This window comes from Oncorhynchus kisutch, linkage group LG10 (assembly GCF_002021735.2).
Source record: "Oncorhynchus kisutch isolate 150728-3 linkage group LG10, Okis_V2, whole genome shotgun sequence".
NCBI classification, from domain to species: domain Eukaryota; kingdom Metazoa; phylum Chordata; class Actinopteri; order Salmoniformes; family Salmonidae; genus Oncorhynchus; species Oncorhynchus kisutch.
Window position 1 is genome coordinate 53,856,374 of NC_034183.2, and position 18,404 is coordinate 53,874,777.

An 18,404-nucleotide genomic window follows, 5' to 3' on the forward strand; every position below is an offset into this window, starting at 1 on the left:
GTCGATATGGCATGGTGAATTGTCGGTGTGTTTGTGACCAGGTGAGTGGATGGAAGTACTGTACGCACGAAGAACACACAAACAAGTCTGCAGAATAGCCTGAGACTTTACTTCCACGCTGTTTTTCAGTTATTAACGATATATAAAGTAGAAACATTTAGAAAGAAGCTACAAGGTGAGAAGAGAGGGACAAAAAATGTGGCAAGAGAATGTAATGCAATGATGGAGAAATACAGTGGGTCTTGACCTCGATCTTTGGCTATACAACAGAATACAATATGTGCCCTCTGAGTAACACAGAGATCCACACAGACGTGAGCCTTGAAGCAGCTCCATGCTGCCCCCATGAGAAAAGCTGTGAAAGAGGAAGAATCATGGAGTGAGTTTGGAGAGGGAGGGCAGGTTAGAATGAAAGAGAGATGGAAAATACAGCAGACCTCCAGCTTTCACAGAAACCAAGGTATTTCTGGGAAAAGTTCATTTCTGGAACATACACTCGAACAAACACACCTACCCATCCAGACATGTGCTCGTGGCTGATTGAGGGGTTGATGATTTGGGCTGGTTGGGGCTATTGGGGTTGTCTGACTGTGATGCCAGTGATGTGATGCTATAACATAGACACAACTCGATGACTCAACCCTCATGACAGTCACTTTCTTCATATTTACTTTCCCATCACCTAAAATACAGAGACACCAGGGAAGCAAGTTCAACTGTGCTACGTGAACATTATCACATTTATTACACCAATGAGATCATATACAATATTTACAACATTACTAACAACATTACTAACACCTACTCCACAAACAAATTCAATCTTAAAAGAACATTTTACCCAAAACCCATGTTTTCATATATACATGTTTGACGCAGTCACTCAAAAATGATGCATCAACATTGATGTTTTCCAGATGAGTCACTAGAACGGAAGTTGTAAAACCAACTGGGCCGTGGTAGTGGGGGCCGTCTCTAAAATTGGAAACAAGCGCATGAGCGGTTCTTCTGTGTCTTCGGTCCTCTTCCCCATCGTTAAGATTCCCTCCGCTTGGTTCCGTGACCCGTGGAGTAGCTGACTCAACCGGCTCTGGAAGCGACGTTCATCAGTTTCTTTCCGTTTACCGAGTGTGAGGATTCCAGCGGCTGCGTCATCAGTGAGGGGTCCCCTTGTCCCCGTCCCATTACCTGGGCGACAGAGCAGGACGTAAAGACGGCAGGAGTGGGATTTCTGTCTACAACAGTTGGCAACCTCCTGAGCGTCACAGGCCAGATGAGAGACGAGTAGCAACAAGATGAGAACCTTGAGCTTCTGTGAGTAAACGCAGATACAATATTTCAGTGTTAGAACTTCATGAGAGAGAGAGAGAGAGAGAGAGAGAGAGAGAGAGAGAGAGAGAGAGAGAGAGAGAGACAGAAAGAGAGAGATTCACATGTCACATGCAAAGTACAGTGAAATGCCTTTCTTGCAAACTCAAACATAAACAAAGGAGAGAGTGAGATAGAGAGAGACATGCATAGGCCTATGTTAATATCATTTTATGGTTAATATGAAAAAATGAAAGTTAAAACGTACTCAGGAATATTAACTGAGATACAATCTCAGAAAGCTTTTAGCCATGTCTGCCAACAAGCATCAGTTTTAGAACATTTTCTTCAGACAAGGTCTTGCTATTTTTGAAAGACGATGTAATCGCCTAATACCCTTAAACCCATTACCAAAAACCCTATTCAATAGACTGAAAGGAACTAAAACCTCCGAAGATGTCATGGCAGCGACTGACACGCTAAGTGCAAATAGTGGTGTTCCATCTCTATTCTAAAAACACTCCATGCAAATTGGGGAGCATTAGCGAGCATTACCATTCATATTTAAATGCATCCAAAAACAATCCCTGATGTACTTTTCTGAACACCCCCTTACATGACCTTTGTCTGAGGCCCATAATAGCAGCTTAAATTATTCCACAGTAAAAACATCTGCAATAGAAAGCTGTGTTACATCGTCGATCCTACCTTGGTGGTTGAGCATGCTGTGTCCATCCCTGGTGCTGTAGGAAGGTGCTTTGTGTTGAAACACATGTTCTGCCAAAAGGCTGTGGGGTCCACTTCTACACTCACCTCTCTCTGAAGCCGCTCTCCTTTTGTAAGGCCCTGTGTCGTCTCATTTACACCCTCCATGGACGTCATTAAGATATCTTTAGTCCAGTCGACGGGGACATCAACAAAAAGACTGTCCATCAGTGCTCATTTTCTGTTTGACTCGTTTGCTCATTTGAAGGGTCTATCAGAAGTCCTTATTAATGACTCTGATCCTGCCACCGACCATCTCTAGGATATTTCCCGGGTTTTGAATAAAGTAGTGGAATGCTATTATGTCAGGGTGGCGGTGAGCTTCGTTAGGACATAGCGCTATGATTAGTGGTGACGGAGACATGGTTAATTAGCTGCAGCAATAGACATGGTCTCAGAGGTATGAGGGAACACAAAGAACCATCCCTGATAACCTTTAGAAGCTGACTGACTGAAATGGTCTGTAATTAGAGGGTCACCTAACAGTCCTAATGAGGGCTAATGATCATTCTCTCTATTGTATTAAATATGACATGTGTCGCTCCGGGGATACTGACACACCTAGAACAGTGTGTTTGTTGTTTTATCCCCCTAGCTATTGGTGGTAGAGGCACCTTGTTCCCCTTACCCTTTCCCTATAGGGCGGCAGGTAGCCTAGTGGTTAGAGCGTTGGGCAGTGCTTCATTTGTAAATCGGGAGGTCCCGGAACACATAGTGAGCGTGAGGGGGTGTTATCCAGGGGGCTCTGAGTTACCGGAACACATTGAGAGAGAAAAAGTGTCAAACGCAACATAGCAGCACAGCAGACAGAGTAAACAGCCATGTAGCCTACTATCTATGGTGGTGAAATGGACAGCACTCTCCAAGGTGCTGATCAATTCACGTCACTGCAGACCCACCCACATACTTGAGTGTAGCAGCGAGGCTTGCACAAGTCCACGTTTTATGTAGCCTAATTTTCTAGACATCAATGTACAGCAACATTTTTAAACGTCACTGCAGAACACCGGACATATGCGTATGCATACATTCACAGCTGTGAGGCTTACAAGACCCGAATTTCAGATCGTTTTCAAAGTAGCAGTAGAACAAATATCACAATGTTGGAAAATAACTTAAAGTAAGTTAAATCAATGTAGACTACAGCAGAACACACATAGAAGAATATATAGGCTTCCAGCCTATGTGATATGACACACCACTATATGACCAAAAGTATGTGGACACCTGCTTGTCGAACATCTCATTCCAAAATCATGGGCATTAATATGGAGTTGGTCCCCCCTTTGCTGCTATAACAGCCTCTCATCTGGGAAGGCTTTCCGCTAGATGTTGCAACATTGCTGCTGGGACTTGCTTCCATTCAGTCACAAAAGCATTTGTGAGGTCGGGCACGGATGTTGTGCGATTAGGCCTGACTCGCTGTTGGCGTTCCAATTCATCCCAAAATAATTTCTGTATGGACATCGATTTGTGAACGGGGGCATTGTCACGCTGAAAATCATGAAAAAGAGCCCCAGACCATTATTCCTCCTCCACCAAACTTTACAGTTGGTACTCTGCATTGGGGCAAGTAGCGTTCTCCTGGCATCTGCCAATCCCAGATTTGTCCGTGGGACTGCCAGATTGTGAAGCTTGATTCATATCTCCAGCGAACGCGTTTCCACTGCTCCAGAGTCCAATGGCGGCGAGCTTTACACTACTCCAGCCGACGCTTGGCATTGCGCATGGTGATCTTAGGCTTGTGTGCGGCTGCTCTTGTTCAGACGTTGCTTCCAGAGGCAATTTGGAACTCGGTAGTGAGTGTTGCAACCGAGTACAGAAATGTTAACACTCTAACACAATTTGAAGGGGTGTCCACATGCTTTTGTATATATAGTGTATGAGAATATATAGGCCTCTTGCCAATGTGATCATATGACACACATACAGTGGGGCAAAAAAGTATTTAGTCAGCCACCAATTGTGCAAGTTCTCCCACTTAAAAAGATGAGAGAAGCCTGTAATTTTCATCATAGGTACACTTCAACTATGACAGACAAAATGAGAAAAATATATCCAGAAAATCACATTGTAGGATTTTTAATTAATTTATTTGCAAATTATGGTGGAAAATAAGTATTTGGTCACCTACCAACAAGCAAGATTTCTGGCTCTCACAGACCTGTAACTTCTTCTTTAATAAGAGGCTCCTCTGTCCTCCACTCGTTACCTGTATTAATGGCACCTGTTTGAACTTGTTATCAGTATAAAAGACACCTGTCCACAACCTCAAACAGTCACACTCCAAACTCCACTATGGCCAAGACCAAAGAGCTGTCAAAGGACACCAGAAACAAAATTGTAGACCTGCACCAGGCTGGGAAGACTGAATCTGCAATAGGTAAGCAGCTTGGTTTGAATAAATCAACTGTGGGAGCAATTATTAGGAAATGGAAGACATACAAGACCACTGATAATCTCCCTCGATCTGGGGCTCCATGCAAGATCTCACCCCGTGGGGTCAAAATGATCACAAGAACGGTGAGCAAAAATCCCAGAACCACACGGGGGGACCTAGTGAATGACCTGCAGAGAGCTGGGACCAAAGTAACAAAGCCTACCATCAGTAACACACTACGCCGCCAGGGACTCAAATCCTGCAGTGCCAGACGTGTCCCCCTACTTAAGCCAGTACATGTCCAGGCCCGTCTGAAGTTTGCTAGAGAGCATTTGGATGATCCAGAAGAAGATTGGGAGAATGTCATATGGTCAGATGAAACCAAAATATTACTTTTTGGTAAAAACTCAACTCGTCGTGTTTGGAGGACAAAGAATGCTGAGTTGCATCCAAAGAACCCCATACCTACTGTGAAGCATGGGAAACATCATGCTTTGGGGCTGTTTTTCTGCAAAGGGACCAGGACGACTGATCAGTGTAAAGGAAATAATTAATGAGGCCTGAATGAATGGTGCATGTATCGTGAGATTTTGAGTGAAAACCTCCTTCCATCAGCAAGGGCATTGAAGATGAAATGTGGCTGGGTCTTTCAGCATGACAATGATCCCAAACACACCGCCCGGGCAATGAAGAAGTGGCTTCGGGGTTGAGTCTCCAGATCTCAACCCCATAGAAAATCTTTGGAGGGAGTTGAAAGTCCGTGTTGCCCAGCAACAGCCCCAAAACATCACTGTTCTAGAGGAGATCTGCATGGAGGAATGGGCCAAAATACCAGCAACAGTGTGTGAAAACCTTGTGAAGACTTACAGAAAACGTTTGACCTGTCATTGCCAACAAAGGGTATATAACAAAGTATTGAGATAAACTTTTGTTATTTGACCAAATACTTATTTTCCACCATAATTTGCAAATCAATTCATTAAAAATCCTACAATGTGATTTTCTGGATTGTTTTCCCTCATTTTGTCTGTCATAGTTGAAGTGTACCTATGATGAAAATTACAGGCCTCTCATCTTTTTAAGTGGAAGAACTTGCACAATTGGAGGCTGACAAATTTTTTTTTTTGCCCCACTGTATTCTGGCTGTAGTGTCTATTTTTATTTATTTTGAGCGTTAACTATAACCTGGGTGTCCTATTTAGACTTGTCTACGAGACTTGCTGCCACCAAATGTCCCTTGGTTCAGGCATGTTCAAAAAACTTTTTTTATGGCCGTTTATTTTGAGGCAGAGGATGTTATTCTGAGGCAGAGGATGTTAATGTCCAATCCACCCACTCTTTTGCTAGTTGAATCCCTCCAGTCGTTTCTAGACTCAGGCTACCTACCTTTTTGCATGTTGTACAGCCCAGCTTTCAATTTTGCATGACAAGCCAGAGTTATACGTTTGTTTCATCTTGAACTGCAAATTGCACCTTCTCCGAGCACTTCGCCTGTGTATGATGCACTGCAGGCTTCCTTATTTTCCCTCTGTCAATTAGGTTAGCATTGTGGAGTAACTGCAATGACGATCCATCATCAGTTTTCTCCTACCACAGCCATTAAACTCTGTAACTGTTTTAAAGTCACCATTGGCCTGTAGGTGAAATCCCTGAACTGTTTCAGCGATGAGGTAGTCATAAAAAAATAATGTTAAACACTATTATGGCACACAGAGTGAGTCCTGAACTAATTTAGGCTTGCCATAGCAAAGGGATTGAATACTTATTTCAGCTTTTCATTTAGAATACATTTGTAGAAATGTATAAAAACATAATTCCACTTTGACATGATAGGGTATTGTGTGTAGGCCAGTGACACAAAATCTCAATGTAATCCATTTTAAATTCAGGCTGTAACGCAGGAAAATGTGAAAAAAGTCAAGGGGTTTGAATACTTTCTGAATACACGGTGTAAAACAGGACAAATATAAGCATCCCCTATTTGACCTGGACCTATCGTACCTGACTTTGGCAAAAGGCTGAATCCCTCATGCCCATTTCCCTCATAGACACTGTCACTCATAACATGTTCCCTGCTATTTGTCGCCACCTACTGGAGCTGCCTCAGAATGTCTTCATGCAATTAAATTCCCCATTCTTTTCCCGCAGAAGGAATCCTACATATTCATGTCAGGTAGGCTGCCAGCATGAAGACACTGACAAAGTGGAAGAATTGAAGAATAGGAGGCAGGACGAACAATGAAGCCAGTTTTAATGGGCCATTTTAAGGAGCTCATACAGAAACACACCACTTTGCAGTGAAACACAAGTCAGGTTATTGTTTGATCCAATTTTTGGAATGATGACCCCCAACCCAAACCCACCCTGACCTCTAACCCCTACACCCAACATTCCACACAACCTGTCTTGATCTGCAGCACAGAGCAACAGGTATCAAGTCACTGTATATGTAGAAGCAATATACTGTATAGAAAATAATTGTAATATGAATATAACTAACATCAATTATAACAATAATAAGAATATCAACAGGATGTTTTGTTTCAGGGAGAATTATCAGAGATAAATGTAAAGTCTCTCTTCATTACTTATACATACATACAGTATACATCTATATAGAGTCATAGTTTCTCTTTTAGGTTAGGTGTGTGTTTGATTGACAGCAGGAATCTGCCCCAGGTCCATGTTTCTCTTGTGATCTTTGACCTTTAGTCTCCGCAGCGCAGACGGGGTCAACAGACTGTTCCAGTTAAAACTGGTTGGTGAGCTCTAGCTAGTAGCTACCTCGCAGAGCACGGCCACGCTCCCTCCATCCATGGGGCGACGACAGCAACATACGGGACGTTACGCACACAGCCCCTTGAGAGGCGCTAGGGAGACCCCCTACTAAGCGTCCAGGCATGTTGTGATTGACAGTTAACAAAAATACAAATCTTAATTAAGGGCACTGTGCAAGTGTATGGGGTCCTGCGGAGGTTGGAGTCTCCAGCAGGGGGAGCCAGTGCATCATTGTAGAGGCCAGGTAGGTAGTGACAGACAGAGAGAGGCTGCAGAGCTGCAGTCCTTTAACGTCTCTCTCACAGACAGCGCCGTTCATTTGTGCAGTAATGGTCCTCTAGCTCGGATCCCTACAGAGTCCGTGTGAGCTGCTCTACGTTGTGCATTTAAACGGCAGCCTCCTCCTCGGCAAGAAGGGCAAAGGGTTGAAGCTCAGGATGACGCATGGAAGGGCAGATCTACAGGTATATGGAGTAAACATAAGGGAGAAGATAGAGAAGGAGAGAAAGAAAGGGTCCTGGACATGCTATGGGTATCCTAGGGGAATCCAAAGGCGAACTTGTGCGGTATGAAATGCCAATGTAAGGTGCCTGTACCCGCAGGGCACTGCCCAGAGAAAGACAGCGAGACTCTCCTGACAGACTGACTCAACGAATTGACTGACTGAGAGACTGACTGAACTCGCTAATATGGGTGCTATTCGCTCTTTCCAATCCAAGAGAGAGAAATAGGAAAGGGGAGAGAGCTGACAGAGACATTTCTTCTTTGTCTCTAAAACAATACATTCAAACTTGTGTCTCTTGTCTTTTACGGTGAATTTTCTTCCCCATCCCTTGCTCTATTTGCTGCTTCTCTTTTGCTATTTCCTTCTCACTATCTCTCTCCCTCTCCTTCTCCCTCTCCTTCATTCTCTCCTCTCTGTCCATCTTCGGGGGTGTTAAAGGAACCTTTGTTCTTTGCTCTTCTCCTCTCTGCTTCTCAAGCCCCCTCTCTCTTTCTATTCTCCTCTCCCTGTCTCTCTTTGGCTGGACTCCACTGCGGCTACAGGCAACGGGTCAGCAGGAACCATCGCTGGCCGTCTCGTTCTCAGAGATGGCATCGTGAGAGCCTGCTGCCCTATACTGTGGGGGCTGGGGTGGGAGGGGAGGCAGGAGCGGACGCTGAGATAGGGGATGGGGTTGAGTATGGAGCTGGGCCTGGAGCTGTGGTTGGGCCTCGGCCTGGGGTTCAGCCAGGTGTTGGGACAGAGGCTGGGCCTGGGGTTGGGTCTGGGCCTGAGGTTGGAGATGGTGAGGTTGGGGTGGATGGTGGGGCTGGGCCTGGTACGGGGCCTGTGCTTGCAGTGGATGGTGTTGGAGCTGAGGGGAGGTAGCTCCGTTCTTGCTCAGGCCACAGGACTGGGTGGCACAGTGGATCTGACGCAGCGTGTCCAAAGCCTCACTCTTAGCGTGCTTCAGGAGGTCCGCCTGACCCTGAGAGAGAGAGAGACAGGAAAGAGAGAGACAAAGAATTCTCAGAGCGAGAATGCTGTCACTCATGTGTTTCAGTAATGCCCTCTGTATCAGACGTTGTCAGAGGAAGACCCAAACATTTTTCAGACTCCAGCCACGCAAGCCATAGATAGTTCCCTCTGCTACCGCACGGCAAGCGGTACCAGTGCACCAAGTCTGGAACCAACAGGACCCTAAAGTAGCTTCTACCCCCAAGCCAAAAGACTGCTAAATAGCTAATCAAATGGATACACACTGTTACTTCTATTATCTATCCTGTTGCCTAGTCTCTTTAACCCTACCTACAGTGCCTTGCGAAAGTATTCGGCCCCCTTGAACTTTGCGACCTTTTGCCACATTTCAGGCTTCAAACATAAAGATATAAAACTGTATTTTTTTGTGAAGAATCAACAACAAATGGGACACAATCATGAAGTGGAACGACATTTATGGGATATTTCAAACTTTTTTAACAAATCAAAAACTGAAAAATTGGGCGTGCAAAATTATTCAGCCCCCTTAAGTTAATACTTTGTAGCGCCACCTTTTGCTGCGATTACAGCTGTAAGTCGCTTGGGGTATGTCTCTATCAGTTTTGCACATCGAGAGACTGACATTTTTTCCCATTCCTCCTTGCAAAACAGCTCGAGCTCAGTGAGGTTGGATGGAGAGCATTTGTGAACAGCAGTTTTCAGTTCTTTCCACAGATTCTCGATTGGATTCAGGTCTGGACTTTGACTTGGCCATTCTAACACCTGGATATGTTTATTTTTGAACCATTCCATTGTAGATTTTGCTTTATGTTTTGGATCATTGTCTTGTTGGAAGACAAATCTCCGTCCCAGTCTCAGGTCTTTTGCAGACTCCATCAGGTTTTCTTCCAGAATTGTCCTGTATTTGGCTCCATCCATCTTCCCATCAATTTTAACCATCTTCCCTGTCCCTGCTGAAGAAAAGCAGGCCCAAACCATGATGCTGCCACCACCATGTTTGACAGTGGGGATGGTGTGGTCAGGGTGATGAGCTGTGTTGCTTTTACGCCAAACATAACGTTTTGCATTGTTGCCAAAAAGTTCAATTTTGGTTTCATCTGACCAGAGCACCTTCTTCCACATGTTTGGTGTGTCTCCCAGGTGGCTTGTGGCAAACTTTAAACGACACTTTTTATGGATATCTTTAAGAAATGGCTTTCTTCTTGCCACTCTTCCATTAAGGCCAGATTTGTGCAATATACGACTGATTGTTGTCCTATGGACAGAGTTTCCCACCTCAGCTGTAGATCTCTGCAGCTCATCCAGAGTGATCATGGGCCTCTTGGCTGCATCTCTGATCAGTCTTCTCCTTGTATGAGCTGAAAGTTTAGAGGGACGGCCAGGTCTTGGTAGATTTGCAGTGGTCTGATACTCCTTCCATTTCAATATTATCGCTTGCACAGTGCTCCTTGGGATGTTTAAAGCTTGGGAAATCTTTTTGGATCCAAATCCGGCTTTAAACTTCTTCACAACAGTATCTCGGACCTGCCTGGTGTGTTCCTTGTTCTTCATGATGCTCTCTGCGCTTTTAACGGACCTCTGAGACTATCACAGTGCAGGTGCATTTATACGGAGACTTGATTACACACAGGTGGATTGTATTTATCATCATTAGTCATTTAGGTCAACATTGGATCATTCAGAGATCCTCACTGAACTTCTGGAGAGAGTTTGCTGCACTGAAAGTAAAGGGGCTGAATAATTTTGCACGCCCAATTTTTCAGTTTTTGATTTGTTAAAAAAGTTTGAAATATCCAATAAATGTCGTTCCACTTCATGATTGTGTCCCACTTGTTGATTCTTCACAAAATGTGGCAAAAGGTCGCAAAGTTCAAGGGGGCCGAATACTTTCGCAAGGCACTGTATATGTATATAGCTACCTCAATTACCTCGTACCCCTGCACATCGACTCAGTATTGGTATTCCATGTATATAGCCATGTTATTTTAACTCGTCATTGTTATGCGTTATTCCCTGTGTCACTATTTCTGTTTTTTATCTTTAACTCTGCATTGTTGAAAAAGTAAGCTTTTTGCTGTTAGTTTACACCTGTTGTTTACAAAGCATGTGACAAATACAATGTAATGCACTACATTATTTTAGCCAGCAGATGGCAGCCTACATCCATGCTGCAGTGTGGTTGGTGGAATTCTCTGCGGTTCCTCAGAGCCCCTTCAAAAGTAATCTGTTGATAAGTGATCCCACACCATCATTATCGTCCTCTTTATTTAGGAACACCCCAGAGATTAAACCGTGCCAGATGGGGAGGAAGTGGTCAGGGCAGGCATCCCGCTTTATCTGACATCCCGCTTTATGGCGTTGTATCAGGTCAATCAGGGCAGTTTCTGTGGCTGCCTTGGTTTCTGAATGAGAGAATGGGCTACTGCAGCCCCGCTGGCTCTATTCTGTAGTGTTGTGGGCCTGGATTCATCTCCGTAGACACTCAGACTGGAAAGACGTAGAGGCTGCATCCTCAACAACAAAACAAAACCAGCCCCCTTACAGAACTTGTGTCCCTAAAAAAAAGAAACACAGACCCTCACTACTAAATACTTAACACTCCCCTCTTCTCTTCCTTGTCTTCTCTCTACATCCCACCCACCACATCCCTTCACAGCCCACCTCAACAGCAACCGTCCCTTATTCTCTGACTCGGTTTGTCTCTGAAGCTCTCTTGAGTCTCATCACCACCCTGCCGTCGTCAGCAGTTAGCTGGCTAAGGGAGCCTGAGCGACGTCCCTGTGGGACGATGCTGTTTGAGGCGGGGACCAAGGAATATGTCCTGCCTGTACTAGGTGTGTCTGCCTGCCTGTCTGTCGGGCTGTACACAGCTGTACATTTCAATGAAACATGGTGAAGCCCCAAAATTGCCCTTGCTAGAAGCATGTGTTTCAGACATAAGGAAGTGGATGGCTGCAAACTTTCTACTTTTAAACTCGGACAAAACAGAGATGCTTGTTCTAGGTCCCAAGAAACAAAGAGATCTTCTGTTGAATCTGCTCCAGTGCTAGCCTCTCTACACTAGCTTCCTGTCAAAGCAAGGGCTGATTTAAAGGTTTTACTGCTAACCTACAAAGCATTACATGGGCTTGCTCCTACCTATCTCTCTGATTTGGTCCTGCCGTACATACCTACACGTACGCTGCGGTCACAAGACGCAGGCCTCCTAATTGTCCCTAGAATTTCTAAGCAAACAGCTGGAGGCAGGGCTTTCTCCTATAGAGCTCCATTTTTATGGAACGGTCTGCCTACCCATGTCAGAGACGCAAACTCGGTCTCAACCTTTAAGTCTTTACTGAAGACTCATCTCTTCAGTGGGTCATATGATTGAGTGTAGTCTGGCCCAGGAGTGGGAAGGTGAACGGAAAGGCTCTGGAGAAACGAACCGCCCTTGCTGTCTCTGCCTGGCCGGTTCCCCTCTTTCCACTGGGATTCTCTGCCTCTAACCCTATTACAGGGGCTGAGTCACTGGCTTACTGGGGCCCTCTCATGCCGTCCCTGGAAGGGGTGCGTCACCTGAGTGGGTTTATTCACTGATGTGGTCATCCTGTCTGGGTTGGCGCCCCCCCGTGGGTTGTGCCATGGCGGAGATCTTTGTGGGCTATACTGTCTCAGGATGGTAAGTTGGTGGTTGAAGGTATCCCTCTAGTGGTGTGGGGGCTGTGCTTTGGCAAAGTGGGTGGGGTTATATCCTTCCTGTTTGGCCCTGTCCGGGGCCTTCTTATTATTCGAACATGCTGATCATTTATGAACATTTGAACATCTTGGCCATGTTCTGTTATAATCTCCACCCGGCACAGCCAGAAGAGGACTGGCCACCCCACATAGCCTGGTTCCTCTCTAGGTTTCTTCCTAGGTTTTGGCCTTTCTAGGGGGTTTTTCCTAGCCACCGTGCTTCTACACCTGCATTGCTTGCTGTTTGGGGTTTTAGGCTGGGTTTCTGTACAGCACTTTGAGATATCAGCTGATGTACGAAGGGCTATATAAATAAATTTGATTTGATTTGATTTGTACTACCCATTGCCACTGGGCAGACAGGTTAGAGTGGCGTTTAGCATAGGGGGGTTGAGGGTACAACTCTGGACAAAATGCCTCGTTCCCTTCTCACATGAGGGTAATGCTTAGCGACAAGTCTTCTACATGAAGGGCCTCAGAACACAATCCACTCCAACAACATGAATAAATCAGATGTTTGAGAAATTATGTAATGTTCCCGTGGGAGTCACAAAGCTGGTGCTGCTGTGCCAGTCAGGGTCTTGGCTGGTGGTACCGAAACCTAATCACCATGGGTTGAGCTCAACCATGGCTACGGGTCCACTCACCCCCGCAGCTGGCCTGGCCTGCAGCACAGCGTTCCATTGGGAGTTAGCCACGGCTGAGGCTCCACAGAACCACCAATCACACATCTCCATCTGTAGAACTCCTAACCAGTCACAGTTGTTCTTTCCTCGTCCTTAACACAGTCCATTCATCTGTTTCTATGATTATTTATTTTTATGGGAAGGTTTATCTCAACCTCCAATTTGCCTCCAGATCTGAATATATGGGAGGAGGACTCAGTGAGACTATAGATTAGCTGTGAAGAGAGCACTAGGCATAGAGACAGACTGGTGACAGGAGGAGCTTCAACATGGACAGTCCTTTAATCATTGACTTCTAAGTTACTATGCTTCAAGAACAATACTGTATCTAGAGAATCAGACTAGCTGGTGCTGCTGGGGGGGGGATCCACAATTTTCTCTTAGCACCTTCTTTTATCCTCTCTCTCTCACACTCTCTTACTCTCTAGCCCCTACCACAGCTGGCAGGCTGGGTACCCACATGGAGTCTGTGGGCTGTGAAACCAGTGAGTTGGGCTGAATGGAGAGGTGGCTGCCTGGACTTGGGCTGCCAAGCCTGGCTGGCACACACAGACCACACTGCCTCATACCAAATGTTCACCACCATAAAGAGAGGTATTTTGGCTGATAATGTGCCCGTGTCTGCTGTGCTATGTAGATACGGACATGCAGCCTGTACCCACAACTCCCCGTACAGAGACGAGGAAGGAGGGAGAAGGATGAGGGGTGGAGGGATGGAGTGGGTAAGGTCTTAGGTTTTGTGTGTCCACGTGAGGCTTCTTAAGTGCTTAAGTCCTTCAGTACTATAGAGTGAATTAAAGCTTAACTAAGATAAGACTGCCAGCCACATAGGCTGCCAACGAACAATGAGTCCAAACAAAATAGGCTGAGCAACACACTTTTTGAAGGTGCATCTCAAACTACTGTTAACATTGTCTCGTGGCTCTACATTTGAGCTATATTATATATTATATCTATTTCCATCCTGTCTTCTATCCTTTCCCACTTCTATCCTTCTATCCTTTCCCGTTTCTGGTCCTGTTTGATGCAGCCCAGACGTCTCCCTGATAAAAAGGTCCTGGGGAGTCAAATGTATCCCTGGTCACATGCTCCCTCTCTCTCTGGCTGCCAGCCCGGCAGAGCCCCAAACCAGGCTAAACACTTCACTCAATCCTGAAGAATTACATCCAGATGAGATCGAAAACACACATCACACATTCCCTCTATGTCCTTATTTGTGTCTTGGCGAGATGGTGGCGAGGCTTCGTGCTTTATCAGTGTTGCTATTACCACGGGTAATGATTCACTGAGGCTGTGAAACGAGGGCGTTGGGCCCTGCTTTATATGATTGTGGGCCTGTGTTTACAGGCGAGGAGACGGGAGAGAGGGCAGAGAAGGGAGAGAGGAGAGAGAGGGAACATAGAGGGGAAAGGAGAGAGGGCAGAGAAGGGAGAGAGGAGAGAGAGGGAATATAGAGGAGAGAGAGGGGACATAGAGGGGAAAGGAGAGAGAGATGAAGAGGGGAGAGAGAAGGGGGAGAGTGTGACACCAATGGCCCACCTAAGGGCACGTCTGCTGGGTCAAAACTCCAGGGAGAGGGGGTGATGGTGGAGAGGGGTGGAGCCTACTGTGCATGTCGGCTAACAAATGGCGTGCAATGGTATCATCCTACATGAAAAAAATACTACAATTTACTATAGAATATTACAGTACTTACCATAGAATTCTATAGTAAAAAATAGTATACTGTAGAATACTATACTACACACTGTGGTATCCCTCAATCATGTGTAGTATTTACTATAGAATGTTGTAGTATACTGCAGAATACAGTCGTGGCCAAAAGTTTTGAGAAGTATTCATTTTCACAAAGTTTGCTGCTTCAGTGACTTTAGATATTTTTGTCAGATGTTACTATGTAATACTGAAGAATAATTACAAGCATTTCATAAGTGTCAAAGGCTTTTATCGACAATTACATGAAGTTGATGCAAAGAGTCAATATTTGCAGTGTTGACCCTTCTTTTTCAAGACCTCTGCAATCCGCCCTGGCATGCTGTCAATTAACTTCTGGGCCACATCCTGACTGATGGTAAGCCCATTCTTGCATAATCAATGCTTGGAGTTTGTCAGAATTTGTGGGGTTTTGTTTGTTCTTAGGCAAAATTGTGAGTGAACCCACTCCCTTGCCTGAGAAGCAGCCCCATACATGAATGGTCTCAGGATGCTTTAATGTTGGCATGACACAGGACTGATGGTAGCGCTCACCTTGTCTTCTCCGGACAAGCTTTCTTCCGGATTCCCCAAACAATCGGAAAGAGGATTCATCAGAGAAAATGACACCAGTCCTCAGCAGTCCAATCCTTCTACCTTTTACTGGACTTTCTTGGGCGCCCTGAAGCCTTCTTCACAACAATTGAACCGCTCTCATTGAAGTTCTTGATGATCCGATAAATGGTTGATTTAGGTGCAATCTTACTGGCAGCAATATCCTTGCCTGTGAAGCCCTTTTTGTGCAAAGCAATGATGACGCCACGTGTTTCCTTGCAGGTAACCATGGTTGACAGAGGAAGAACAATGATTCCAAGCACCACCCTCCTTTTGAATCTTCCAGTCTGTTATTCGAACTCAATCAGCATGACAGAGTGATCTCCAGCCTTGTCCTCGTCAACACTCACACCTGTGTTAACGAGACAATCACTGACATGATGTCAGCTGGTCCTTTTGTGGCAGGGATGAAATGCAGTGGAAATGTTTTTTGGGTGGATTCAGTTCATTTGCATGGCAAAGACGGACTTTGCAATTAATTGCAATTCATCTGATCACTATTCATAACATTCTGGAGTATATGCAAATTGCCATCATACTGAGGCAGCAGACTTTGTAAAAATTCATATTTGTGTCATTCTCTAAACTTTTGGCCACGACTATATATACTACAGTTTTATTTTACTATAGTATTTATACTATAGTTAACTGTAAATACTACAGTATACTACAGTTAATACTACAGCAAAGTCTGCAAAAACACTACAGTGAATACTCGACCCCATCCCAGTGAATACTCGACCCCATCCCCTTCTCAAGATCATCTCTGGAGACCTTCTCCCATTCCTCACTTCCCTCATCAACTCATCACAGACCACTGGCTGCGTCCCCTCTGACTTCAAAATGGCCCGAGTCACTACCATCCTCAAGAAACCAACACACTACTCATCTGGTATCAAAACCTACAGACCTGTATCCATTCTTTCTTTTCTTTCCAAAACACTTGAGCATGTTGTCTCTGATCAACTTTCTCGTTATCTCTCTCAGAACGACCTTCTTGACCCTAACCAGTCAAGGCTTCAAGATGGGTCACTCAACCTAGACTGCTCTTCTGTGTCACGGAGGATTTTCGCTCTTCCAAAGCTGACTCTCTCTCCTCTGTTCTCATCCTCCTAGATCTATCCGTTGCCTTCGACACTGTGAACCATCAGATCCTCCTTTCCACCGTCTCAGGGCTGGACGTCTCAGGCAATGCCCACTTTTGGATTGAATCCTACCTAGCAGGCCGCTCCTACCAGGTGACATGGAGAGGATCTGTGTCTGCCCAACGTATTCTCACTACTGGTGTCCCCCAGGGCTCGGTTCTAGGCCCTCTCCTCTTCTCTCTATTCACCAAATCGCTCAGCTCCGTCATATCCTCACATGGTCTCTCCTATCATTGCTATGCGGATGACACTCAACCCCTTTTCTCCATTCCCCCTTCTGACACCCAGGTGGTGACACGCATCTCTGCATGCTTGGCAGATATCTCAACTTGGATGTTGGCCCACCACCTCAAGCTCAACCTTGACTCTTCCTCCTGGGGAAGGCCTGCCCGCTCAAAGACCTCTCCATCACGGTTGACAACTCCACAGTGTCACACTCCCAGAGTGCAAAGAACCTTGGAGTGACACTGGACAACAACCTGTTGTTCTCTGCAAACATCAAAGCAGTGACCCGCTCCTGCAGGTTCATGCTCTACAAAATCCGTAGAGTACAACCCTACCTCACACAGGAAGCAGCGCAGGTCCTAATCCAGGCACTTGTCCTCTGCCTTCTGGTCTACTGCAACTCGCTGTTTGTTGGGCTCCCCGCTTGTGCCATCAAACCCCTGCAACTTATCCAGAACACTGCAGCCAACCTGGTTTTCAACCTTCCCAAGTTCTCTCATGTCACCCCGCTTCTCTGACACTCCACTGGCTTCCAGTTGAAGCTCACTTCCGCTACAAGACCATGGTGCTTAACTACAGAACAGCAAGAGGAACTGCCACTCCCTACCTTCAGTCTATGCTCAAACTCTACACCCCAACCTGAGTACTCCATTCTGCCACTTCTGGTCTCTTGTCCCGCCCACCCCTAGGAGGGCAGCTCCCGCTCAGGCCAGTCAAAGCTCTTCTCTGTCCTGGCACTGCAATGGTGGAACCAGCTTCCCACTGAAGCAGCAGAGTCTCTGCCCATCTTCCGAAATCATCTGAAACCCTACTTCTTCAAACAGTATCTTAAATAACCCTCCTACTCTGCTAAGACCCCTCACCCCCCTAAAATGTAAATAGTACACTAAGGTATTCTTTCATGTGGGATGTGTTATCATGTTAGTTACTGCTGAGCCCACTGATACAGCTGTAGGCTGGAGCTGCACCATTTAATTAAGAGATTTAAGGATTACAAAGAAGGGAGGTGCCAATTAGCCAAATTGCTGTCTTAAGATGTAATCTCTTGGGAGAGTAGAGCAGCAACATCACTTCTATAAATTACTGGAAGTTGTTTCAAATCAATAACCTTGTGAACTTATGCAGACCGAAGCAGTATTTCTAAGGAATGATGCACTAGCCATACATTGATAGTGTTATCTTGACAAAGTGTGTGGATGTACACGATACAGTACACTATCCATTAGTCTTTAATAGTACAGTATCTTGTCAAAGAGTTTCCTGTGTTTTAGGATGGATGGATGGATGTACTGTACTCATACCTTGAGGACGGTGATGTTCCAGGCGTAGCTCTCCATGGCTTTATGTAGCTTCCGGCCTTTCAGGCCCTCCTTCGCCCCGATCCTGTGAAGGTCTACATGGAAATCCAGTCCTGGACAAACACAAACACAATATTTGATTGAACTGTTCATAGGGTACCGTCCGCCAAGGTCAGAGGTGTTAGGATAAAGTGGAAGTCCGTTGGACCGTCTGTCCATTTGGACAATAAAATAATGTTATTCATCTTCAGCTGTAGGTTGTTCTGTACCATCACCACCCCGGATGGTCCCATGGCCTGTAGGGCATACTATAAC

At 45.5% G+C, this 18,404-nt stretch overlaps 2 protein-coding genes across 2 annotated transcripts in view; both read right to left on the reverse strand.

Moving 5' to 3' along the window:
- Positions 1-722: 722 nt before the first annotated feature.
- Positions 723-3,160, reverse strand: LOC109897597 (uncharacterized). The gene is made up of 2 exons (XM_020492113.2): positions 2,017-3,160; positions 723-1,312 (listed from the first exon to the last, which is right to left on the reverse strand). Exons 1-2 carry the CDS (start codon positions 2,239-2,241, stop codon positions 926-928), a joined length of 612 nt encoding a protein of 203 aa, XP_020347702.2. The 5' UTR covers positions 2,242-3,160; the 3' UTR covers positions 723-925.
- A 3,526-nt stretch (positions 3,161-6,686) lies between these two features.
- LOC109898421 (inactive phospholipase C-like protein 2) overlaps positions 6,687-18,404 on the reverse strand; it is a 97,230-nt gene continuing 85,512 nt past the window's right edge. The window contains exons 5-6 of the mRNA XM_031834014.1: positions 18,093-18,202; positions 6,687-8,703 (exon numbers count right to left, since the gene is read on the reverse strand). Of these exons, the coding sequence (XP_031689874.1) occupies positions 8,287-8,703; positions 18,093-18,202 (527 nt within the window). The 3' untranslated portion in view covers positions 6,687-8,286. The remainder of the gene's footprint in view (positions 8,704-18,092; positions 18,203-18,404) is intronic.

What these genes read in the sequence shown, in the direction of transcription:
- LOC109897597 (XM_020492113.2), bottom strand. Translation starts at nt 2,241, where the DNA reads ATGGACAGTCTTTTTGTTGATGTCCCCGTCGACTGGACTAAAGATATC. An exon ending in CAGCATGCTCAACCACCAAG is followed by an intron (nt 1,313 to 2,016) that starts GTAGGATCGACG and finishes GTTTACTCACAG; the next exon opens with AAGCTCAAGGTTCTCATCTT.